The 26,806-nt window shown below is 49.1% G+C and overlaps 1 protein-coding gene across 1 annotated transcript in view; it reads right to left on the bottom strand.

The window, feature by feature from the left end:
- Positions 1-26,806, bottom strand: part of LOC146805548 (uncharacterized) — a 766,323-nt gene that overhangs the window by 689,906 nt on the left and 49,611 nt on the right. Inside the window, exon 5 of the mRNA XM_085623807.1 lies at positions 11,495-11,515. Within this exon, the coding sequence (XP_085479933.1) occupies positions 11,495-11,515 (21 nt within the window). The remainder of the gene's footprint in view (positions 1-11,494; positions 11,516-26,806) is intronic.

Below are 26,806 nucleotides of genomic sequence, written 5' to 3'. Positions count from 1 at the left end.
AATTGCCACACTCCTCTGTCATAGCCGTATCTTGCGAGAAAGGGACAGTTGTTGCCCATGAGGTGGGACTCTTGAGCAGGCGTATGTCAGATGCCTAGCGTAGGGAGTAGAGCAAAACTGACGTCCGTTTGACCCTGTTGAGCAGCCCATTGACATTCCATGATAATATTCGGAGGGGATCCCCGTAAGTGTCATGTTGGGTTTGGGTTAACTTGAAAGCCTGTGGGGCCTAAACTGGTTGTGGGATTGGTTGGGATATGTTCTAGCTGCAAGGCGATCATTGTAGTGTCATCCTGTGAGTTGTATACATGGCTGTCATGCTGCAGAGTAAGAGTGCTGGTGTGACAAACAAGGTACATCAACGAAAACTCGGGACAAAGGTCCCAACACCCCTCTCTTTCCCCTCCCTTTACTTCGACAACAAAAGCATCTGTTGTGAGAAAGTGCCCTCTTTCTGCATGGTTGCCCCCACCATTTGCTGAATTGCTGGTGTGCTTTGACTGAGTGTGCCCTGGGCTCCTGCTAATCAGGTACTCAGGGCCTATGTTCTTTCCTCAAAACTGCATTGAAGCCTAAACTCAATTGGCATCTCTGGCCACAAGTCAGCCCCAGGTAAATGGTACCACAGGAAACCAGTGCACTGTAACCAAAGAAGGCCTCTAAGGGCTGCCGCACTTATTGTGCCACCCTTAGAGGTCCTGTACCCTGACACTCACACAGTGCCTTTGCAGGCTACGTGTCTTTTTTGCAGAATAAAGTAAAGAGTCGACATGGCACACATCCCTGTGTGCCATGCTTACAACCCACTGCCCTGGCATAGATCAGTCACCCCTCTAGCTGGGTGCACTATACCAGTGGTGAGGGTACAGGTGCATGATCCCTGTACAATAACACAATTGGAGCCACAGGGGGAAAAAACCGAGCAAGGCCGCCCCCCCACTCAATACATTATAACAACAAGTGGCCTGCCCTGCGGTACACCTAGTCCTACAATACCGACACTAACAGGGTTTCCAATCCTTTCTGATTCCCTAGAGTGTGTTCCCTATCACTACTCAAAAGGTCGTGGTGTATCAAATTAAAAGTGTCATAAAAACCATCATCGCACTACTTCTACCAAGAATTGGCTAGAAAAAATGTGAGGAAAGAGAAAAAGCACCTCACGATAGTAAGACCAAGGGGGTTGCTGGCTGGTACTCGCCAGCATACCCACTTATCATCATAGGTTGCTCTTACTCAATGTGAAAAACAAAAAGTGTAATGTTTTAATACACGAATCTCAACCCCCGTCTGGAGCTGCACAGACGCCGGTGGGACGCGGCATGGGGGACAAGACATTTGGTAGTCACCCCAGGGGCACGTGATCAGAGGACACGTGTTCCATTCCGAAGACGGTTGCTGGTATGAGAAGACTTCGCAACCTCTTGAGGTTTTAGGTGAATCGCACGTGAAGTTGATTTGGAACCCCAACAACCCTGAAGAAGTTGCGTGATGGTACTGCAACGAAACATGTTGGCATTATAGAGTTGACTATGGTTTGATTGAAACCATTTTTAATCGTGGGAGCTTACAGCATTCAATAAAGTTACGTCAAGCTAGTAAGCGTTACCAGTTTTTAATGGTGAGAATTAGATTATCATATTCTCACTGGGGTCCAAAGGGCACGTATAAAAGCACCAGGCACTGGTAGTTTTTAATTTTTTCACTACCTCACTTCACTGGGGTTGAGATTCGTGTATTAAAACATTACACTTTTTGTTTTTCACATTGAGTAAGAGCAACCTATGATGATAAGTGGGTATGCTGGCGAGTACCAGCCAGCAACCCCCTTGGTGTTACTGCCGTGAGGTGCTTTTTCTCTTTCCTCACATTTTTTCTAGCCAATTTTTGGTAGAAGTAGTGCTATGATGGTTTTTATGACACTTTTAATTTGATACACCATGACCTTTTGAGTAGTGATAGGGAACACACTCTAGGGAATCAGCAAGGATTGGAAACCCTGTTAGTGTCGGTATTGTAGGACTAGGTGTGCCGCAGGGCAGGCCACTTGTTGTTATAATGCATTATCCCTGTACCCCTACAGTGTCTAAGTCCATTCTTAGACATTGTAAGTGCAGTGGTGCCATTAAGAGTATATGATGCTGGGAGATTGTCATTACGAACTCCACAGCATCTTAATGGCTACACTAATAACTGAGAACTTTGGTATCAAACTTCTCAGCATATTAAACCCACACTGATGCCAGTGTGGGATTTAATGAAAAATGCACATAGAGGGCATCTTAGAGATGCCCCCTAAAAACTAACCTACCACTAGTGTCAAGGCTGAGGGGATGCTTTCAGCTGCCACCACCAGACATGTTTCTGGACTCCTGGGTCGGGAGCCTGCTGCTCTCTGGGGCCTGAAACAATGCACATCCTGGGACGAGGTGCCAAGCCTCCTCCCCCAGAATGGGCAGGGTTCCTGAAGGGGGAGCTTCAAAGGCTTGGCCCCTTTGTGAAGCTTCCCCAGGACACTTGCTGCTCTCAGCAACTGATCCCCACTGGTTCTGACCCCCACTTTGTGTGGGAGAACCGGCGGGAAAAACAAGCGAGGAAGAGAGGTGTGCCCACCCCTGCCAACTCCACCCCTCAGGTGGGGGAGGCGAGGTGAAGCAAAACTCTCAGTCCACCCCATTTTGAAGATGGGGGGACTCAGCCAACCAGGGACAGGCTCATGCCCCACTCCCACTGGAGGGTGGCATAATAGGGGGTGTAATGCCACTGTATCTAGTATTTAGGGGCATCCCTGAACCTTGCTTCCTCAAACCTGCAAGAAGAAAAAGAAGGACAGAACAGCTAACAAGAGAAAGACGCCCATTGACTTGGCCCCAGCCTTACCAGCCTGTCTTCCCCTTGAACCTGCTCCTGTAAAATCCCAGTGTGTCCTGCAGCCAGCAACCTCAAAAACCCTGGAGGACCTGCCTGCCTTCAACTACAAAGACTATGTCTCCTGTGAACACCGGATTTGTTCATCTGCAACCTCTGGCTCGGGCCGGAACCCGCGGATCCGCCCCACTCTGCACCCTCCATCCACAGCCCGTGCTCGAGTGGGCAAACACCACGAGGAGGTCACCCCGGCGATACTGACCCGAGATCCGGCGACCCCTGACCCGCCTCAAACCTCCAGCCGACACCTGCAGCCTAAATCCAGAAGGACCCCTAACTGTGACCAGGAGCTGGTACGAAGATCAGCCCCAAAAGGTCCCCCTGCACCCGACGCCCCAAGGCCTTGTGTGCACAAACCGACGGTGCCTAACCAACCCCTAACATCCCAACTTACCGCTCGAAGTGGTGGTCGCACCCAGAAGACCTTCGGCCCCAAGCCTGCAGTGTCTTTCCAAACTGGAGGTTATCTATTGAAAACAACAGGGTGTCCGACGTCAAAACAGCACTCTGCACCAGGCCTTCCGAGTGCCGCTGAGGGTCCACCTTTGGTGCAACTTTGTTTCCCCATTTGCCCTGAGCTAAAGTCCAGGAGCTTTGCTCCCACAACCAAGTGGCGTGCTTGCCAGCAGCCACTAACCGGATGTCCCCTATCCCCTATTGGATAACATTGTGCATCAGCACTCTGCACCCGGGCGCCCTAGTGCTGCTGAGGGTGTAAGAAAACAAGTTACTTACCTGTAACTACAGTTATCCAGTATTGGTATCTTTCATAGATTCACATGCCTGAATCATTCCCCGTCGCCGAGGCGGGAGTCCCCGGTAAATAAAAAAGTAGTGCCAAAATGTTAGTAGTAGTGGTAGGCCCAAAGAAAAGGCCTAAAGCCTATATCTTAGTAGCCTATCTACCTCATTATGCAAAAGAACCAAGAATTTGGTAACAACCAATCAGACACCAGCACCCTTCTAGAACCCTCTCAGCAGAGCCAGTTCTCCTCAGATTTTCGTAGCACAAGTGGGAAGTAAACGTCCCAAAATATATAATAGAACTGACTCTACGGGGAGGGGGGTGGGTGCATGTGAATCTATGAAAGATACCAATACTGGATAACTGTAGTTACAGGTAAGTAACTTGTTTTCTTATCCAGTATTGGGGTATCTTTCATAGATTCACATGCCTGAATCAGAATAGCGAGCAGTATACCAAGTATACAGTCGTTTGCGGATGGTGGGAGACTGGTGCTGATACTCCCTAGTTGCATCCACAGCTTGTTAACAAGAGGTATAAGAAAAAGAATCTTAAAATTCGAAACATGCAATCTATAAAGAGAAGACAGCATGTAAAGCAATAACATTAAAATGAAAGCAAATCATTATTGTAAAACATTGCATTGCCATACCAAAAGATATCAACATATTACATGTTAAAAGTATGAAAAAGGTACCTGAAAATATCTCAAAGAAACAGATGTAGCAGGACAGCTTGTCCAACTGCTGCATTGTCTCGATGCGTAGATTGGAGGCAGTAATGTCTCGTAAAAGTGTGGACATTTTTCCATGTCGCAGCACGGCAGATATTTTCTAGAGTCACACCAGCAAACAATGCTGTAGACGCTGCTACTGTTCTCGTGGAATGGGCCTTGGGTTTCCGGAACAATGGCCTGTGAGCTTTGTCATGGCAGAAAAGGATTGTAGATGCTATCCATCTGGCAATGGGGGATTTTGTCACCGCCCTTCCCAGGGTAGTTTGGCCATAAGCCACGAACAATTGGTCGGACTTTCTAAGGTTCTTTGTTTTTTGAAGATAGAATTTAAGACATCTCTTGATATCGAGAGAATGTAAGGCTCGTTCCACTGGAGTAGATGGGTTAGGAAAGACATTTTTTAACGTCACTGGTTCATTAAGATGAAACTGTGACGGCACCTTAGGGATAAATGTTGGATTAGTTCGGAGGTGCACGTAGTCTTGAGTGAAGTGTAGAAAAGTTTCCTTTATTGTAAATGCCTGAATTTCACTCGCTCGTCGAGCTGATGTTAAAGCCAGAAGTAAAGCAACCTTCCAGGTAAGGAATTTGAGGTCAGCCTTGTGGATAGGCTCGAATGGATGCTTCATTAATTGCATTAAGACTGTGTTGAGTTCCCATTCTGGTGGCGGAAGTCTGACCGGAGGAAACTCCAGGAAAAGTCCTTTCATAAACTGCTTAATTAAAGAGGATGAACAAAGGGAAGGGCCATGAGCACCCTTTCTGAATCTGGAAAGTGCAGCTAAGTGGACTTTGACTGAAGGGAAAGAAAGTCCAGATCTTGCCAGGTGTAACAAATAAGGGAGGATCTGTTCTGCAGGAGCGTCCACCGGGTGCACCTGGTTTGCTTCACACCAACAGCAAAACCGTTTCCATTTCAGACAGTAAGTTTTTATCGTGCTGTGGGCTCGTGATTTCGTTAAAATATCCCTACAGTCTTGAGGGATATCCAGGTCCTTAAATTCTAAGAAGTCAGGAGCCATGCGTGTAAATGTTGGGACTGAGGGTCTGGGTGGAGAACCTGACCTCTGTTCCTTGACAGCATTGTGGGCGTCGGGAGAAGATGGATCGGCTGGTCCTGGGATAGTAATAGAAGCTCCTGAAACCAGTATTGGCGTGGCCATCTGGGTGCAATCAAGATGAGACGACAGCCCTCCAACTTAATTTTGCGTATGACCCTCGGTATTAGAGGTATCGGGGGAAAAGCGTAAGCACAAATCCCTGACCATCGCATGGACAGGGCATTCCCCCTTGACCCCTGTTGAGGGTATCTGCTGGCATAAAAGCGGCATTTCTTGTTCTCTTTTGTGGCGAACAAATCCAGTGGCGGTGTACCCCAAGCTCTGAATACTCTGAGCACTTGAGCTTGCTCTAGCTCCCATTCGTGGCAATCTGATTGGGATCTGCTGAGCGTGTCCGCTAATGTATTGCAGAGACCTCTGACATGTTCTGCTCTGAGGGTTATGTTGTGGAGTGTGACCCATTCCCACAACTCCTGAGCCTCTGTGGACAGAGTTGCTGATCTTGTCCCTCCTTGCTTGTTCACGTAAAACATGCTGGTGGTATTGTCGGTCCGAACCAGAACCGAAGACCTGCAATCCTTGAAAGGAAAGCTTGCAGAGACAGGAAAATTGCTCGCAATTCCAGACTGTTGATGTGTTTGTTCTTGTACTCTGGAGACCACTTCCCCTGTATCTGTAAGTCTTGGAGATGACCTCCCCATCCTTCCATGGAAGCATCTGTAGTGAGGACAAAGTCTGGAATCTTCTGTATGAAAGTGAGCCCTTCTGCTAAGTTGGGTATGTGGGACCACCAACGTAGAGCGCTCTTCATGCCTGAAGTGACTCTGAGGATGTCGTCGAAGGAACCCATCGCCTGCTGCCACTGAAGGTGTAACTCCTCCTGCAAGGGTCGCATCCGGAGCCGTGCCAGAGGGACGAGGAGTATTGCAGAGGAGCACATCCCTAGAAGCGACGCGAACATCCGGACAGAAACTGACTTTCTTTTGGAAATCAGGATTGCTAACTTTTGAAGACGAACCTGCCGTTCGTCAGATAAGAATGCCTTGCAGCGGACGGTATCTAGCAGAGCTCCCAGAAAAGGAATGATCTGCCTTGGGTGTAATTGAGATTTGCTCCTGTTGACCGTAAGCCCCAAAGAGTGGAACAGATGAAGAGATGTTGTCACGGCAGACTTGACTGAGCTTTCCGTAGGACCTTTTATCAACCAGTCGTCTAAATATGGGAAGACTTGGATTCCTTGGGATCGTAACGCTGCTGCCACTGGAGCTAGGCACTTCGTAAATATCCTTGGGGCAGATTTTAACCCAAACGGGAGCACTTTGAACTGGTAATGGGCGCCAGCCACTGTGAAGCAAAGATACTTGCGATGCTTCGGATGTATTGGGATGTGAAAGTAAGCGTCTTCCATATCTAAAGAAGCTAGAAAATCTCCCTCGTTGAGGCAACTTAGAATTTCTGCCAGAGTGACCATGCGAAATCCCTGCTCCTTGAGGAATCTGTTCAGATTGCGAAGGTCTAAGATTGGACGCCACTCCTCTGATTTCTTCTTGATGAGAAAAAAGCGGGAATAGAAACCCATCCCCTTTTGAAGTGCAGGAACCGTCTCGATTGCATTCTTGAGGAGCATCGTTAAAGCTTCTTTGAATAGTAAGTGAAGACGAGGGGGAGGGGGTCCCTTGGGTGGTGTGTTGGGTGGCTTGGTGACAAACTCTAAGGTATGACCGTTGAGAACCAGGACCAGAACCCACTGGTCCGACGTAATTTCTTGCCACTTGCTCACAAAAGTTGAAATCTTCGCACCCACAGGGAGGGGAAAAGGAGTGGAAGGCGCCCTGCAGAAATCATTGCTTCCTTGTGGTGTCTCTTCCCTGATTCTGCGATCTTTTTCGTCCGCCTTGACGAGAGAAACCAGAGGTGTTGGTTTGTCTGTAGGAAGATTGATTTGATTGTCGATACTGAGGCTGGTACCTATTCTGTTGGGTGTGATAACCTCCTCTGGATGAAAATCCACGGCCTCTTGCTCCTCTGAAGGTACCTCATTTGTACTGCAAGGAGCCCAATGATCTTGCGGTATCAGTATCGGTCTTTATTGCTTGGAGTGCGTCATCTATATGCTTTCCAAACAACGATTCGCCATCATAGGCCATATCCAATATTTTTGTCTGGACTTCTGGTCTGAACGTGGTGGCCTTAAGCCAACCCAGGCGTCTGAGAACAGCTGCCCCAGCCAACTGGCGAAAATGAGTATTTACAATATCCAGAGCGCAGTCGATAGTCTCTGATGCTGCACGCTCACCCTCCAACAAAATCTTCAGAGCGTCTTGTCTGTTGTCCTCTGGGATGAGGTCAATAAAGCTTGTCATTTCTGACCACATTTGGCGGTCATAACGCCCTATTATCACCAACGAGTTGGCTGACCTGATGGATGCAGCTGCCATCGTTGAAAATTTTTTGCCAATTAAATCCAGGCGTCGTCCTTCCCTATACGGTGGTGTAGTGACAGGTGCTGCCGGATTCTTAGATTTTTGTTGGGCTGCCTGTGAGATAACCGAGTCTGGCCGAGGTTGGCCAATGAGACAGGAAGGACTGTTGGCAGGAGCACGGTATTTTTTGTCAATCCGTGGAAGCACCGCTGGAACTGATGCTGGGTTTTTCATAATTTTAACTCCTTCCTTCCAAATGTAGTCAATGATAGGGATAGCTCTTGTGACCTTTCTTGACTCCTCTTTAAAGTCATGAAGAAAACAGTCAGACTGCTCAATGGTAACCGGCAAATGGAACCTGGTCGCAGCTCGCTGCATAAGGTTATGGAACCCCCCTATATCTTCTGGAGGCGAATCAGATGGTAGAGGGGTGGGTGGCGAAGGCATAGGGATTATATAAGAATCCCAAGGGTCTGCTGGGTCTGGTAGCTCACCCTCTTCAAATTCCTCCTCTGAGGTTGAATCTTGACCTTGACGCGGGTCCTGTGGAGGATCAGGCAGTTGAGGCGTTGGGGCTGGATCTTCAGGCAAAGGCAATGGGTCCGGCTGCGGCGCAGTCCGCGGAACCTGTGGAATGACTGGCTGCGGTGGAAAACGCTGCTTATAATCTGCAAGCATGGCTTGCAGGTCTTGAATTAAAGTCGGAGGCAGATGTGACATCTCGCTCTGACGAGGTTGTCTGTAGCAAGGTCTATGATGCGGAACGACTATGTCTTCCTGATAGTAATGCCTCTGATAATTGTTATGTTATGTTATGTTATGTTATTTATTCTTTTGTATAGCGCACGGCTACTCAAAAAGAGTGTCCCGGCGCTTTTTTTGGAAAAGGAAGGCTGCAACACAATAACATAACACCATTAAAAGAAAAAACAGAATGCCAGACAAATACATGCAAGAAAAACAAACTACTGGGTAAACAGCCAGGTTTTAAGGCTTTTTCTAAAAGCTAATAGGCTGGTAGCTCCCCGCAGAGTGAGCGGCAGAGAGTTCCACAACTGTGGCGCCAGTAGTCCAAAAGAACGGCCACCCAGGCGAGCTCTCTTCACGCGCGGAACAACCGCCAAAAACAAAGATTCCGACCTCAAAGACCGGGTCGGCTGATAAAAGACCAGTCTCTTTTGAAGATACTTAGCTCCCACCGCGTGGAGAGCTTTGTAGGCCAGAGTCAGAGCCTTGAAGGCGATCCGCTTCCGGATAGGGAGCCAGTGCAAGGTTCTCAACAAGCCAGATGCACTGGCCCGTCTATTTAATCCAAAGATTGCTCTCGCAGCAGCGTTCTGCACCACTTGGAGCCGCTGCAGCAAATACTCTGGCAGTCCCAGGTAAAGAATGTTAGAATAATCCAACCTGGACCCGATCAGAGCCTGCACTGTCAGTTTCCTAAGCTCCTCAGACAGCAGGGGAAGGAACCTCCGCAGCATCCTGAGGATGCCGAAGCAGGTGCCCGACACCCCGAGGATCTGGGATTTAAATGTTAGCCCCTTATCCATCTTAACCCCCAAATTCTTGGCGGCTTGGGAGGAGCAGGACGGAGGAAACATATCAATCGGCCACCAGGCCTGCCAGTCTGGCTCAATTGTCCGCCTCCTCAGCATCATCGTCATCTTGACACTTGATGTGCAGTTCAGAAGGATGGCGAGCGATCCTAAAGGGCCCTTCGTCCTCGTCATCCTCATAATCATCATCCTCACCCTGCACATATGTTTCTAGGAGATGTGAGGGAATAAGCGGTGATATGTCGCTACATTCCTGTCTTTGAAAAGTCTTTAGCTGGAAACTCCTGGTGGAAATAGGAGTGGAATGAGTGGGCGCCATTGCAAGTGTCGGAGACTGAACAGGTAAATCTCCAGACATTGTAGTAGAAATGGATTCCTTTGATGTTAATAGGTTTTTAGTGTCCATCGTCGACGAGGTCGTCGTCGACGAGGCTATCGTCGACAGACTTGTCGATGGAATCGTCGTCGACGGGATCGTCGTCGTCGACGGAATCGTCTTCGTCGACGGGATCATCGTCGACAGGATCGTCGTCGTCGATGGGGTCGTCGTCGACGAGGTCTTCGTCGACGGAGCCTTCGTCGATGGGATTTTCGTCGACGAGCTCTTCATCGACGGGATCATCGTCGGCGGGACTTTCGACGACGAGATCTTTGTCGACGCTTCTCTTTTCGACGTTGAAAGCTTCGTCGATGGTATCGTCGATGCTGGCTTCGTCGACGAGGACTACGTCGACGACGAGCTTTTTTGAGAGGATAGTAATCCTCGTTGACAGAATAGGAGAGGTAATGGCCATCGTCAAGATTGTATCCGTCAATGAAGGAGCAGACGAGGTGACAGAAATCGTAGAAGGAGAGAAAGCCAGGGATTTTGAAAGGCTTTTACTCACAGTCTGTGTCCTAGCTTTGACCGTAGAATCCTGAGGAGAGTGCGCTGATTCAGAGGAAATGTTGGGACTCCTCTGAACAGAACCAGAAGTAGAATGGTGAGATTTCTGGCGCTTCTTCCCCTCACTGGAAGAGCTGTCCTGCGATCTAGCTCTCTTGCTAGAAGTAGAGGCTCTGTCATCCTCCTCAGCCGAGGAGGATTTCAGCCACAAAAGCACTCTTGGCTCCCTATCCCTAAGAGTTTTGGTAGGGAAGGTGCGGCAAATCTTGCAATCTCTTGCCTCATGTTTAGGGTAGAGGCAGTAGATGCAGTCCAAATGTTGATCATCAACATGGACCCTCTTCTTGGCGCAGGTCCTGCAGGATTTAAACAAGGCCTTCTTGTCAGACATACTGTAGTAAGTTGAAAAACTGAGAGGCACTCAGGGAGACTCCCTTCCACACGACGTGCGGTGAAAATCTGAGGAGAACTGGCTCTGCTTAGAGGGTTCTAGAAGGGTGCTAGTGTCTGATTGGTTGTTACCAAATTCTTGGTTCTTTTGCATAATGAGGTAGATAGGCTACTAAGATATAGGCTTTAGGCCTTTTCTTTGGGCCTACTACTACTACTAACATTTTGGCACTACGTTTTTATTTACCGGGGACTCCCGCCACAGCGACGGGGAATGATTCAGGCATGTGAATCTATGAAAGATACCCCAATACAGGATAACTAGAGTGCATCCTTGACCCTGGGTGACCCCTGAGTCTACCCCTAGAACCTCAACTCCCACTACCAAATACTTACCTCAAAACTGATAACACTATTTACCTCCATAGGATAACATTGACTGTTTTTCTGTGAAAAGTTTTTAAGTGTGGAGTTTGAGAAACTAAAGAAATTCTTTAAAATTGCATAATCTAACAAAAACGATTTTACTTACCTGTTATCAGGAAATGTCCCAGAGTAGTATCTAGGTATACTACTCTGTGTAAGCCTAGTAATCTCAAAAGTTACTTACCTGCTATTTTACCAAAAAGCCTAGTCAAGTCTATTTACTGCATTTACTAAGTATTACATTTCTCTGCATCCATACTGTAAATCAAACCAAACTGCATATACAATTATCAATCAAACTCTATTTCAATTGGATTACTACTGTAAAGTATTTATTGCTCACCTGTGCCAGGCTTGCTTCGTTCTAGAAAATAAAATAATTAATAGAGTATTTTTATACAACAACAATTGGTCTGAAGTTCAGTCTTTGAGTGTGTGAATTCATTTGCTGACTGAGTGTGTACAACAAATGCTTAACACTGTCTTCTGATACTGCCTTACTGCTTGACCACACTACCACAAATAGAGAGTAAGGTTCTATCTAACTTTACCACCTCTGCCTACCTTTGGGGTTCCACTGCACTCTGTGCACACTATACCTCACTTTGGTATAGCATATACAGAGCCAGATTCCTACATCTGTCATTCCAATTAAGGTAAAGTTAACTGACCAAACCAAAACGTTTGAGTTTGGAGTTGCGTAGAGGACCACTCCTTACATGAGGATATTTCATTATCTCGGCAAAAGTGTCTACAGATTTTAATAAACCATGACCATATATATAAGTGTATCCTTTTTGGCAACGAGCTGGACAGCAAGACCTCGGTCGGGCCAGTCACACCAGAAGCATTGTACTGCGAGAGAGGTCCGACTCAGTGGAGTCGATGTGGAGAGTTTTAGGAGAGGTGCCTCTGGAAGCCGTACCGACCAAGGAACCGGATCAATTGTACCCGATCTCCAGAGTGTGAACCAGAATCTGTGGGTGAGTCCGACATGTTTCGGCGAACTCCCCACCTCCTGGGGGAAGGTATGCATCTTCCGTTTGGCTTGGGTGACCCCACTCGGGCAACCCCCAATCGGGCGCCTGAGGGCAGAGCCGAGGTGTCAATCCTGAGAGGGCACTCCTCGGTCAGCCAGGACCAGGCCACCTCAGGAGACTCGAAGAAATGAGTCTTGTTTTAGAACACCACTCGGAGCCGAGCTGGGAAGAGCAACCTGTATTTAAGATTCAAAGAGTGCAGTTTCTGTTTCACTTCAATGAATGAGCGGCTCTGGGTCTGGAACTCCTGTGTGTAGTCGGGGAAGATCAGTATGGGGTGGCCACAGTAAGTCAAAGTCTTTTGCTTGCAGGCTTCGCTCAGGATAGAATCTCTATCCTTGAAATTAAAGATCCTGGCAATTATGGGCCTATGTGGTGCTCCAAGTGGAGGTCTGGGAGCCAGAGAGCGGTGAGCCCGCCCTTTTGTGCAGCTCCTTAGTGTGGGTCTGTAGGTGGGCCACTTGTTCCTTTAGTTGGGTAATGTTGTCCTCAACGGTAAATATAAACAAGTTACTTACCTTCGGTAACACTTTTTCTGGTGGATACAATATCTGCCTGTGGATTCCTCACCTTTTGAATACCCCCTGCGCCAGCATTCCGCGGGAAAATTATTTCCTGGCTCTCCCACGTCGACGAGGACGTCACAATGGACCGGCTCCACTCGCGGCACCGTATGACGTCATTGGAGCCACAAAAGGACCTCGTCGGCGTGCTGACGTCAGTTCCACCCATTTTTTCTGTGCCACCGAGGCAAACGGGCGGACCGACACATCTTCAAATGCAAACATAGCATACCAAATATATACATGTATATAAATTCACAAATGCATAATCAATAAAGGTATAGCGAAATAGCAACAGAATAAGCATTTCTCATTATTAAAATATAAACATGATTAAGACATATTAAATTAAAATATTTTTTGGTAGAAACAGGTGGACAAAGGGGAGGCGGTGGGAGCGTGAGGAATCCACAGGCAGATATTGTATCCACCAGAAAAAGCATTACCGTAGGTAAGTTGTGAGAAGTTGGCCTGATGTATGATGTCACTAGTTCTAGTGTACACCTTATATCAGTCCAAACAACCCTTATGGTGATTGGTTTTAAAGTCAACCTAATAGACCAGCTATCCTAGTGGTAGCATGGACAAGAGCAGTCTTAGGCTAAACTCTGAATGGCATGTGAAGCCAGCTGTTATACCATATATAATCCCTTGAATACCAAATGAAAGGACACCACAACAGATATATGTATAAAATAAAGTGCATTTATTCTAGTTAAACCCTCAGCACTCTTTATGAGATTCGAGGTAAGTACAACACAGTCTTATTCAAGCATACATTAAGTCACACAGGTAAGTAATACAGTTAGGCCCTAGGAGCCACGCAAACCATATACTAAAGAAGTGGTATAAGGACCACTGTCACGAAAATAGGATAGGCCTAGGCCTAGGGAATCGCTGGGGCTACACTACACTACCGAAGGTTAGGAAGTGGGAGGCCCACGGGATTCAGGTGCAGAGTGGAAACACTCACGCGTAATGCGTATAATCGATAGAAATAGTACAGTTCTGAAATAAGCAGTTTTAGGACACTTCTAGTATAGCTAGAAAGTCGAGACTCGGAAACTAGACCCTAGGATAGTCAATACCCTTGTGAGCACCGGAGTACCCAAGTTACTTAGCCCACGGGCTGCGGGTGCATAGGTGTGAACTTGCGTCTGGTTTCGTCGTGGACTTCTATGGATGCCTGAAGGAAAGTTGCTGACAGGCAGTCAGTACAGAGTGTCCGGTGGATCCCAAGGCCGGGATCAAGAAGGAAGGATACCTACAAGCAGAAGGGACAGAGTCTGGGTCACTAGCCAGTGACCACGTGGAACCAGGAAGGAACCAGGCGATGTCGGGAGATTGCAGGCGAAGAGGTGAAGCTTGTCGCAGCAGCCACGGGTACCAGGAGACGTCGAGGACGACCAGGACCAGGAGGCGAGCTGTCCCACGAAGGCTCTTGCTGTCGGCGGCGTCGAAGTCGAACTAGGATTCACCAAGCCTTGGCAAGCGGAACCCACGAGGAATGGAGGACTTGCTTCTGGTGCAGACCAGGAAGGTATGGGGTGCTTCTCTTTTGCAGAGGAGCAGGAGCCAGTCTGGAGGAGCCAAACCAGCAGTGGAAAATCAAAGGTGTGTCGTCGCAAAGGCCGCTAGCCAACGGGCAAGCAACCGGACAGACGCGGCAAGCAGGAAAATGCAGAAGGGCCCCACGCAGGACTCGTGGAGTGTGGGGGGCTGATGTTCGGTGCAGATGGTGCTTGGGGTTGGGGCTTCTCAATCCCCGGTGCACAACTTCGAGGGTGCCTCAGAAGCTGCGCTGGAAGATATTCGCCACTTTTCCCAGGTAGCCGGTCCCACGTCTCTCGTCGCCTCCACGGATCTCAGCTCGTCTGTGGATGTGGATCAGGGTCGGAGAAGTCTGGAAGTCAAGGCTCTGGTCAGGCTCTGCAGTCGGTCCCCCGTAGAACTTCAGCAAAGTAAAGGGTAAGTCTCTTGATGGTGCCTGTTTGCACAGGGTAGCCACTCCTTGGCCACAAGGGAGATTCTTCAGTCTTCTTCTTTCGTCGAATGTCGAAGGTTCAGAGTTTCTGTTCAAGTTGCAGGTTCAGGATAATCTAATCTAGCAGGGCCCAACTAGCTACTAATATACTGGGCTAGTGGGCTGGGCTACCTGCAAGGTCCCTCCTATGGGTGGGACCAGGAAGGGGAGTGGCTACACCCCCTTTCCTTTGTCCAGTTTCGCGCCAGAGCTGGGGCTGGAGTGCCCCAGCACCGGTTTGAACTGGACTATGCATGGAGCACCTTGTGTGCCCCAGGCATGTCTCATTCCTTTCAGCCCTCCCTGCCCCAATACACTAAAGTCTGTCTGGGGAGGTGCTAGCACCTCCCCAAGCAGGAAACCTATTGTCCAGACCTCCCTGGCTGGGAGGGCTCCCAGCTGCAGGAGGTCAGACTCGTGTCTGTGGCAGCAGCATCCATTTTGTGATGCTGAGGCTTTGGTCAGAGTTAAACATCAAAGTAGGATTTTAACATGTCTCTCCCTCTAGAAGGGGGGAATAATATCCTCATCACCAGAAATGGTACGGGGGTATTATTCCAAAGTGTTAGACACCTTACACGACACGTTTTGATAAAGCCAAACCATAGTTACCATAACCGTTTAAGATTATAAGGCACTTTAAGAGTATATGGTAGGCTATATCATAGAACAGCTATAAGGACATGGTTCCGAAAGCTGCAGACAGGCTCAGCTCATACTAGAGCACCATCTCACATGTTACCAAGCACTCTACCTCCAGGATTGTTAAGGCCTGCCATAGGAGTGGCTGATAGGTACACATGTGTCTATTTTAAGGGTAGATATAGGTATACTATATCTAAGCAAAGGGTGATTACACAACCTTGCCCCAGCTGAGTGATCAGCCAGTTGTGAAAAAGGCAAAAGAGGAAGGTGCACCAGTAAGAAGTCCAAGTCCAAACAATATCTTTGAAATATTCCTTTAATTTTCTTGTAAAAAAGACTCGCAGCCAACGCGTTTCGTTCCACACTGGAACTTCTTCAAGGCAAAAAACAGGCTTCCGTTAAACAAACAATGTAGTAGAGGGTGCAACGTAATTGTGTCCCGCACGTATGGAGAATATAAGTTCACAGACAGTAGTCAAATGGTAAGAGTATCAATAGTAAAAGTAAAGTATCGCTTCGTCTCATGTTAGAGTTCAGGACAGGAAGAGTCACCTCGACAGCATATGTAGCTTTATAATGCAGGTGACCAGAATAACGGCTCCATAATTCGAGCACAAAAATATCAAGGATTCCAATATTCTTGAAATCCACAACCTGTCCTCAGAGCGTACAACCGAAAAGTGCAAAAAGCCAGTTGTGTCTGATTGGAAGGCCAGGCCAGGGGTGGCATAATACATGCTGCAGCCACTGGGAGGCCTAGGGTACACCTATGCCCTGGGTACCTAGGGTACACTGTACAGGGTCCAATAAGGTGATCCTTACCAATTGTGTATGTACCTAGGGTACATGGAGTCCATTTTAAAGAGAGAGCAGACAGCCTGAGACCCTGAATGGCAGGATCTCAGGCCAACTAAGTCGAAAAACCAGCTAGACACTAGGCAAAAAGTTGGGGGTAACCATAGTCAGATATCCACCTTCCTACACAACCCCCCCCCCCCCCCCCCAAACGAAAGGAGATAAGGCTGTCCTTGACCAGGTAAGCCTATATTGCCTAAGTGGCCATATAAGGAAGAACCAGCACTGGCATGGTTACCCCTGTCTCATGGTCCACTAAGCAATCCCTCATCCTAAAGGTATCATAGGGTCTCCACCATAGGGAATCTCTACCTTGGGTGTGTCTTTGCAAAGTAAAAGGCTGGTGTTGAGATGGAGTACTGAAGTGAGTGTCCTCAAAGTGAGGCCTCAGCTTCCTCCAATCATCCTCCACCATGGATGCCTTTCTTTCTTTAACTGAGTTGCACTGTGCTCTCAGGGTCAGCCTCTGTCTACCTAAAGCTGGAGGCTGGGTCCCATTTGTGGGCTTACTGGAGGGACAGGTCAGGTTTGGGGCCCTAAGGTCCCATGTTTGCCTGTGCCCAACAGAATCCCTCTGGGGGAGGTCCCTAACTACCTGTAAAGGGGATCCCTCAGGAATGTTTTTAACCATCACCTGGCTAGGGCTACTAGCCAGGCAACCCTCATTCTTTTGATGGGGGGGTTCTTGTGGACAGGGGCCCTCTTGGGGTCCACTGGCCTCCCTGACCTCTACAGCCCTGGGCTGACTGAGGCAGGGTAGAAAGAGGCAGGCTACCTGCACCAGACTGGGTCTCACCTTGGAAGGGGCCACTGACATCAGAGGCTCTGCCAGGCCAGGCCTGGCTAGCTCTGGGGCAGTTCCTTCACAAGGGGTGAGGTCAGATCCCTGAGGAGGCTGACCTTTTCCTAATGTCTGGGGAGAGGGAGACTTTTCTTCCTCTCCACTACTCTCTGTTTGTGTGGAGTGATCCATAGTTTCAGGCTTCACTACACCTATGTCAGTCTGAGTATGGGCTGAGACCATTACAGCCTTGCCAACCTTTTCAGGGAGGCACTCAGTTTGGGTTTGAGCTGTGACTGTCACAGCTCTGCCAATCTCTACAGGGAAGTCTGTCTTTGCCTGTGATGTGGCTACCACTGCCCTTCCAACCTTTTCAGGGAGGAAATCTATTTGGACAGGGGTTGTGGCTGGCACAACCCCACTACCCTTTTGTGAAAGGCCTACCATTTTAGAATGGGTGTCTTGTTCAACTCCAGCCCAAGCTGAGAGTTCCAAGTCATTCCCCAGTAAGCAGTCTACAGGCAAGGTTGGGGACACTGCCACCCTCTTAGGGCCACTGACACCTCCCCAGCTGAGACATACCTCTGCCATGGGATGACTGTTCTGCCTGCCATCAATGTTAGTTACCTGGTATGAGAAACCAGGCAAAAGCTGCTCAGAGGGAACTAGCCTATGGGTCACCATAGTGATGCTAGCTCCAGTGTCTCTGTAGGCCTCAGCTTTTCTACCATTGATGTAGGGCTTCTGTCTGTACCTACCCAAAGTGTTGGGACAGGCAGTGAAGTTGACAAACCCCATGCCACCATCACAGACAAGAGTAGCTGCTGTAGGGGAATTGGCTAAGCCAGGGTCCCCCTGTGTTCCCCAAGAAAACCCAACCAAATTTTTGGGGGCACTCCCACCACCTGGGGGATTACTGCTGACAGTAATAGGTGGTGTTACAGGAGTAATTGGAGGAACAGTTTTGTTTTTAGCCTTTGGCCAACTGCTGTCAGTTTTCCAATGCCCAGGAGTTTTACATTCATGGCAGTAATGCTTTTTAACTGTGGTAGAGGAGGGAGCTTGGGACCCACCACCCTGAGGGGAGTTTTGGGGCCCTGAGGAAGATTTCTCTTTTGTTTTATCCCCACCCTTCTCTTGAGGCTTGGTGGTATCTTTCTTTTGGTCACCACCCTGATTTTTAGGCCTAATCCTGGTCCTGACCCATTTATCTCCCCTCTTTCCCAATTCTTGGGGAGAGGTCAAATCTGAGTCTACCAGGTGTTGATGGAGAAGCTGGTTTTGACAATTATTAAGGATCTGCTCCCTCATAATCAAGTTGTACAATCCTGTATAGTCCTGCACCTTGCTGCCAGTTAACCAACCTTCCAAAGCCTTAGTGGCACAATCCACAAAATCAGACCAGTCCTGTGTCTGTGTCTTCTGGGTGTCTCTGAACAACAACCTATATTGCTCAGTGGTTAAGCCAAACCCATCTATCAGAGCGCTCTTCAGGACTTTGTAATTGTCAGCATCCTCAGCACTAACTGTGAGGAGCTTGTCTCTACCTTTGTCAGAAAAGGAGAGCCACAAGATAGCTGCCCACTGACTCTGGGGTACCTGCTGTACTTTGCAGGCCCTCTCCAAAGCAGTCATCCACTTGTGGATGTCATCCCCATTCTTGTATGGGGGGACTATCTTGCTTAGGTTTCTATGGTCATAAGACCTATCCCTATCTCTAGGAATGCTGCTGCCACCAGTGGGTTCTGACCCACACAATTTTTGCTCTCTGGCCAGAGCAAGCTTCTCTTTGGCAAGGGCAAGTTCTTCCCTTTCAATCCTCAGATTGGCTTCCCTCATTCTGGCCTGATGCTCTCTCCTCTGGGGGGAAGTCATCCCCCTGTGGGATGAAGCATTGGAGCTTCTCGAGTGATAGGAGTGGAGAGAGTCCCCTGAGGGAGATCTACCCCTTCTAACTCTCTTTTTAAGATTACTTGGGGGCCTGTAAGGGAAGCTCCCATGCAAGCTCCCATGCAAGCTTAAGTTAGCCTGACTAAGTCTTCTGACTGGGGTCTTGCTACCTCCCTCTTCCTCTGAGGTCTCTTCTGGCTCATCTGTATCAGTTAAGTCAGGGGTCTCTTCTGTGGAGGGGAGGCCCTTATCTACAGCTATGGCACCATACTTGGCAGCTCTTTCAGCATCATAGGCCTCCAGAAGCTCCACTAGCTGTCTAAGGGTAGGGTTGGAACCCTGTTTTAATCTCCTGGAGGTACACAGTTGTCTCATCTCCTGGAAAGTGAATGCATCATATCTAGAGGGAATCTGTCTAGGATTCTCCTCTCCTGAGGGAGTATCAGTGTGATCTCCATTCAGGGACATGATTCTAGTGAGGGTGTGGTGTGTGCACCTACCTACAATAGTTGTATCTACTAAACCTCTCTAGTAGTTGTAGTCAGGGTGTGCTAGGCCCTTCAACCTACAACAACTAAGTCCAGTAGGACTTAAGTATTTTTAATCCATGTTATATGTACCTAAACAATATCTGTGTGATCTTTCAATTTAGTATCTCAAGATTACAATGGTATTACAACAGCAAGCTCAGATCCCAACCGCTGCTCACCAATGTGAGAAGTTGGCCTGATGTATGATGTCACTAGTTCTAGTGTACACCTTATATCAGTCCAAACAACCCTTATGGTGATTGGTTGTAAAGTCAACCTTATAGATCAGCTATCCTAGTGGTAGCATGGACAAGAGCAGTCTTAGGCTAAACTCTGAATGGCATGTGAAGCCAGCTGTTATACCATATATAATCCCTTGAATACCAAATGAAAGGACACCACAACAGACATATATATAAAATAGAGTGTATTTATTCTAGTCAAACCCTCAGCACTCTTTATGAGATTCGAGGTAAGTACAACACAGTCTTATTCAAGCATACATTAAGTCACACGGGTAAGTAATACAGTTAGGCCCTAGGGGCCACACAAACCATATACTAAAGAAGTGGTATAAGGACCACTGTCACGGAAATAGGATAGGCCTAGGCCTAGGGAATTGCTGGGGCTACACTACACTACCCAAGGTTAGGAAGTGGGAGGCCCACGGGATTCAGGTGCAGAGTGGAAACACTCACGCGTAATGCGTATAATCGATAGAAATAGTACAGTTCTGAAATAAGCCGTTTTAGGACACTTCTGGTATAGCTAGAAAGTCGAGACTCGGAAACTAGACCCTAGGATAGTCAATACCCTTGTGAGCACCGGAGTACCCAAGTTACCTAGCCCACGGGCTGCGGATGCATAGGTGTGAACTTGCGTCGGGTTTCGTCGTGGACTTCTATGGATGCCTGAAGGAAAGTTGCTGACAGGCAGTCAGTACAGAGTGTCCGGTGGATCCAAAGGCCGGGATCAAGAAGGAAGGATACCTGCAAGCAGAAGGGACAGAGTCTGGGTCACTAGCCAGTGACCACGTGGAACCAGGAAGGAACCAGGCGATGTCGGGAGATTGCAGGCGAAGAAGTGAAGCTTGTCGCAGCAGCCACGGGTACCAAGAGACGTCGAGGACGACCAGGACCAGGAGGCGAGCTGTCCCACGAAGGCTCTTGCTGTCGGCGGCGTCGAAGTCGAACTAGTATTTACCAAGCCTTGGCAAGCAGAACCCACAAGGAATGGAGGACTTGCTTCTGGTGCAGACCAGGAAGGTCTGGGGTGCTTCTCTTTTGCAGAGGAGCAGGAGCCAGTCTGGAGGAGCCAAACCAGCAGTGGAAACTCAAAGGTGTGTCGTCGCAAAGGCCGCTAGCCAATGGGCAAGCAACCGGACAGACGCGGCAAGCAGTCCACACTCGTGGAGTGTGGGGGGCTGATCTTCGGTGCAGATGGTGCTTGGGGTTGGGGCTTCTCAATCCCCGGTGCACAACTTCGAGGGTGCCTCAGAAGCTGCGCTGGAAGATACTCGCCACTTTTCTCAGGTAGCCGGTCCCACGTCTCTCGTCGCCTCCACGGATCTCAGCTCTGCTGTGGATGTGGATCAGGGTCGGAGAAGTCTGGAAGTCAAGGCTCTGGTCAGGCTCTGCAGTCGGTCCCTCGTAGAACTTCAGCAAAGCAAAGGGTAGTCTCTTGATGGTGCCTATTTGCACAGGGTAGCCACTCCTTGGCCACAAGGGAGATTCTTCAGTCTTCTTCTTTCGTCGAATGTCGAAGGTCCAGAGTTTCTGTTCAAGTTGCAGGTTCAGGATAATCTAATCTCCTGGGGCCCAGCTACCACTCTTATACTAATCTGGGGGGCTGGGTTACCTGCTAGGTCACGCCTTATGGGTGGGACCTGGGAGGGGGGTGGTTACACCCCCTTCCCTTTGTCCAGTTTCGCGCCAGGACTGGGGCTGGCGTGCCCCAGCACCGGTTTGAACTGGACTATGCACGGGACACCTTGTGTGCCCCAGGCATGTCTCATTCTTTTCATCCCTCCCTGCCCCAATACACTAAGGCCTGTCTGGGGTGGTGCTCGCACCTCCCAAGGCAGGAAACCTATTGTCCAAGCCTCCCTTGCCGGGATCACTCCCAGCAGCAGGAGGTCAGACTCGTGTCTGTGGCAGCAGCATCCATTTTGTGATGCTGGGGCTCTGGTTAACTTTAACCGGGTAAGTAGGTTACAACATGTCTTCTCCCTCTAGAAGGGAGGGATAATATCCTCACCCCCAGAAATGGGATGGGGGTATTATTCCAAAGTGTTAGACACCTTACACGACATGTTTTGATAAAGCCAAACCATAGTTACCATAACCGTTTAAGATTATAAGGCACTTTAAGAGTATATGGTAGGCTATATCATAGAACAGCTATAAGGACATGGTTCCGAAAGCTGCAGACAGGCTCAGCTCATGCTAGAGCACCATCTCACATGTTACCAAGCACTCTGCCTCCAGGATTGTTAAGGCCTGCCATAGGAGTGGCTGATAGGTACACATGTGTCTATTTTAAGGGTAGATATAGGTATACTATATCTAAGCAAGGGGTGATTACACGACCTTGCCCCAGCTGAGTGATCAGCCAGTTGTGTCTGATTGGAAGGCCAGGCCAGGGGTGGCATAATACATGCTGCAGCCCCTGGGAGGCCTAGGGTACACCTATGCCCTGGGTACCTAGGGTATACTGTACAGGGTCCAATAAGGTGATCCTTACCAATTGTGTATGTACCTAGGGTACATGGAGTCCATTTTAAAGAGAGAGCAGACAGCCTGAGACCCTGAATGGCAGGATCTCAGGCCAACTAAGTCGAAAAACCAGCTAGACACTAGGCAAAAAGTTGGGGGTAACCATAGTCAGATATTTACCTTCCTACATAAGTAACTTGTTATTCTGATGGATACTTCTGCCTGTGGATTCCTCACCCTTTGAATAGATTCCCAAAGCCGTACCTCTCCCGGAGGAGGTTGTCCACCTGACTAAACCCAAAAATCCTGTAAAACAGAGCGAGTAAAATTGCCATCCCTCCTAACCTCAGAGTCCAAGCAGTAATGCTTTGCAAAGGTGTGGAGGGAGGCCAAAGTTGCTGCCTTACAGATATCAAGAACAGGAGCACCTCTAGCCAAAGCAGAAGAAGTAGACTTAGCTCTGGTGGAATGAGCTCTGATACCTTGAGGCGGTTCCTTCTTGGCCAGGGTGTAGCAAATCTTGATGCACCAGATAATCCACCTGGAAAGCGTCCTCTTGTGCACTGCCTTCCCTTTCATTTTCCCAACATAGCCAACGAAGAGCTGATCGTCCAGCCTAAGATCTCTAGTCTGATCCAAATAAAAGCTGACAGCCCTCTTAGGGTCTAACCGATGCAGTCTCTCTTCCTCCTTGGAACGGTGAGGGGGAATAAAAGGTGGGTAAAGTGATGGATTGTCCCATATGAAAAGGGGTAACTACCTTGTGAAGCAAAGCAGCCCTGGTCCTTAGAACCAACTTATTCGCATGAATGGACAGGAAAGGAGGTTTCGAACTAAGAGCTTGGCGATCACTTACCCTCCTAGCCGAGGTAATGGCAATCAAGAAAACCGTTTTAAAAGAAAGAAGCCTCAACTGGCAAGAGAACCCATTAAAAAGTGAGTACTAAATTCAAATCCCAATGAGGCATAATGAAAGGTGAGGGAGGAAACGTATTTGTAAGGCCCTTAATGAACCTCATGACAATGGGGGACTTAAATAAAGACGGCTGGTCTGGCAAACATAAAAAGGCCGACAAAGCCGAAAAATAGCCATTAACAGAGGCTACAGCACAACCTTGCTGTGCTAAAGAATGAGAAAACATTAGACAAGCGGGCCTTCAAAAGATCAATGTCTCTCTGCGCACCACTTAATAAATCTGGACCATCTGGAAGAGTAAACAGAGTGTCGCCTGGATGATAAAATAACATCCACTATATCCGGCGGACGAGAGAAAGAACTCAGGTTGCCCAGTTCAATCTCCAGGCATGATGGTGCAGGCTCTGGAGGTGGGGTGTAGAACCAGCCCCTGTGACTGCGAGAGGAGGTCTGCCCTGAGAGAGAGATGGAGCGGAGGGTGCGACGAGAGGTGAAGTAGGTCTGTGTACCACACCCTTCTTGGCCTTCTTGGCCAATCCGGGGCGATCAATATAACTTGGGCCCGGTCTTGGCGAATCTTCCTCAGAACTCGAGGAATCCATGGTATGGGAGGAAACGTGTAAAGGAGTTGTGAGCTCCAATCTATCTGAAACGCATCCCCCAAAGCTCCCTGCATCGGAAACTGGAGACTGCAGAATAACGGGCAGTGCACGTTCTCGTGAGTGGCAAACAGGTCCAACCGAGGAGATCCCCACATCTGAAAGATGCGATGGACCACCTCCGGATGAAGCCGCCACTCGTGATCGGCCGAGTAACGCTGACTGAGACTGTCCGCACGCACATTCAGCACACCAGCCAGATGATTTGCAAACACACAAATCCGTTGGCCCTGGGCCCAGGACCAGAGCCGCAGAGCCTCTCGACAGAGGCGATACTACCCTACACCTCCATGTTTGTTGATGTACCACATCGCGGTAGTGTTGTCGGTCAGGACCTGAACCGACTGACCGCAAAGGGAAGGGAGAAAAGCCTTCAGTGCCAAACGTATCGCCCGCAATTCCAGAAGGTTGATATGAAGCAACCTTTCCTCTGGGGACCAAAGACCTTTGACAGCCAGATCCCCCAGATGAGCACTGTGAGAAAGTGTCATCTTTCTTGCATGGTATGCCCCCACTTTTTGATGAATTGCTGAATGTACTTTGACTGAGTGTGCCCTGGACTCCTGCCAATCAGGTGCCAAGGGCCTATGTTCCTTCATTAAAAACACAAAACCCAAATTGGCAAAACCCTGGCCACATGTCAACTCCTGGTAAATGGCACCCTAGGTACCCAGGGCCTTGTGACCAGGGAAGGCCTCTAAGGACTGCAGCACTCATTATGCCACCCTTAGAGGCCCTTTACCCTTACACACACACACTGACCTTGCAGGCTGGGTGTCTGGGTGCAAGACAAAACAAATAGTCGACATGGCACACATCCCTGTGTGCCATGCCCATCACCTACACTGCCATGGCATATATCAGCCACCCCTCTAGCTGGGTGCCCTATGCCAATGGTGTGGACACAGGAGCAGGAGCCCTGTGCCCCTACAGTACCCAGGTCCATTCCAAAGCACTGTAAGTGCAGTGCTGCCATTTAAGAGTACATGGTGCTGGGAGCTCGTCAAACACGAACTCCACAGCACCATAATGGCAACACTGAAGACTGAGAAGTTTGGTATCAAACTTCTCAGCACATTAAACCCACACTGATGCCAGTGTGGGATTTAATGTAGCAAGCACCCCAGAGGGCATCTTAGAGATGCCCCCTAAAACCTAACCTACAATCCACGTCTGTTCTGAGGCTGCCTAGGCTGCCACACAGCAGACATGGGTAGGAGAGCCCCTGCTCTCCTGGGCCTGCCACAATGCACATCCTGGGCGAGGTGCTAAATCTCCTCCCCCAGGATGGGCAGGGGGAAGCTTCAAAGGCATGCCGCCTCTGTGAGCTTCCCCAGGCCACTGCAACCCCCCACTCTGGCGGGAAGCTTGGCCGGAAACCCCAAATAAGGACAGGGGATGTGCCATCCTGCCAACCCCACCCCTCAGGTGGGGGAGGCAAGGTGAAGCACATCCCCGGGCTCTCGCCATCTTGAAGATTGGAAGCCCTACCCAATCAGGATTAGGCTACTGCCCCCCTCCCACAGGAGAGAGGCAGGATAGGTGGTGTACCCACCCCAGGACAGGGACCCATTGGTCCCTGCCCTTCACCTACCTGTAACGCCCCTAAATCTAGTATTTAGGGGCACCCTTAACCTTCCTTCCCCGGATTCCAGATTCCGAAATACAAAGAAGAGCAAGAAGAAAGAAGACCTGCCCTGCAGCTGCTGAGAAGAGGAAGACACCAACTGCTTTGGCCCCAGCCCTACCGGCCTGTCGACCCTCGAACCTGCTCCTGCTCCAACCCGGCATCTCTTGTGGCCAGAAACCTCACAAACCCCGGAGGACCTGGCTACCCTTCAACTCTAAGCCCCTGGGACTCCCATGAGTAGAGGCTCTACTCAAGAACTTACTTCTAATCCCTTGCATCAGCCCGGAACCGCGAACCCAGCACGCTCTGCACCAGCCAAGCCTGGCCGGTGCCGGAGTGGACAAAGACCACGAGGACGACCCCACGGCGACTGTGACCCCGAGTCCGGCACCCAAGGACCTCCCTAGACCCTCCTGAAGAAGCCTGCAGCCTCAGAACAAGGTGCCCCCCCTACCGCGATCAACAGAGGGTAAGATTTCCCGACACCAAAAGGTACCCCTGCACGCCGCGCCCCGCGGCCCCCTGTGCCCACTCCCAGGGTACCTACCTATCCTCCAACTACCCAACTTACCTCTTGAAGTGGTGGTGGCATCTGAAGAATCCTCGTCCCCGAGCTTGCAGTCTTTTTCTAAACCGGAGATTTCCCATTGAAATCAATTGAGCGCCCGAAGGCTCAAAAGCACCCTGCACCTAGTCGCCCGAGTGGCCCTGGCAGTGCAACCTCTACACCTATCTACTTGCCCACTTGCCCTGAGTAAGTGACCAGGAGCTCAGCTCCCACAGCCGCGTGGCTTGCTAGTCAGCAGCCACCAACCAAGGCCCCCCTATCCCTCATAGGATAACATTGGGCCTAACTCTCTCTGCACCCGGCCGCCCTAGTGTCGCTGAGGGTGAACTAACTGTACCTACCTGACCCTGGGGGACCCCTGAGTCTATGCCCAGAACCTCAACTCTGCCAGTCGAGTACTTATCTTTAAACCGATAACTCTATTTTCTTCATGGGGTAACATTGACTGGCTTTTTCCTGAAATTTCTTTTAAGTGTGGACTTTTCAAATCTTAAAATATTCACCAAAAATCAGCCGAGTAACGAAAACGAAAATACTCACCTGCTCTTAGGTGAGCTCCCAGTGCTGGATCTTGGTGCCCAGCACTGACTCTGAAAAATACTTACAACTGTACTTACCAGTAACCCAATTTTCTCCCATAGGAAACCATTGACTGTTTTTCTATGAAATTTCTTGTCAATTTCTGTAATCTTTAAATATTCCTTAAAAACCGTATAATATCTGAAAACGTAATTACTTACCTGTTTTGGATAAAGGTCCCAGTACTGAGTCTAGGTACCCAGTACTGGATTACAAAAGTAACGAGAACATACTGTACCTGCAACTTGAATGTTCTTCCATA

The sequence above is a fragment of the Triturus cristatus genome, chromosome 8 (assembly GCF_964204655.1).
Source record: "Triturus cristatus chromosome 8, aTriCri1.1, whole genome shotgun sequence".
Classification (NCBI taxonomy): domain Eukaryota; kingdom Metazoa; phylum Chordata; class Amphibia; order Caudata; family Salamandridae; genus Triturus; species Triturus cristatus.
This window is presented reverse-complemented; position numbering and strand designations above follow the sequence as displayed.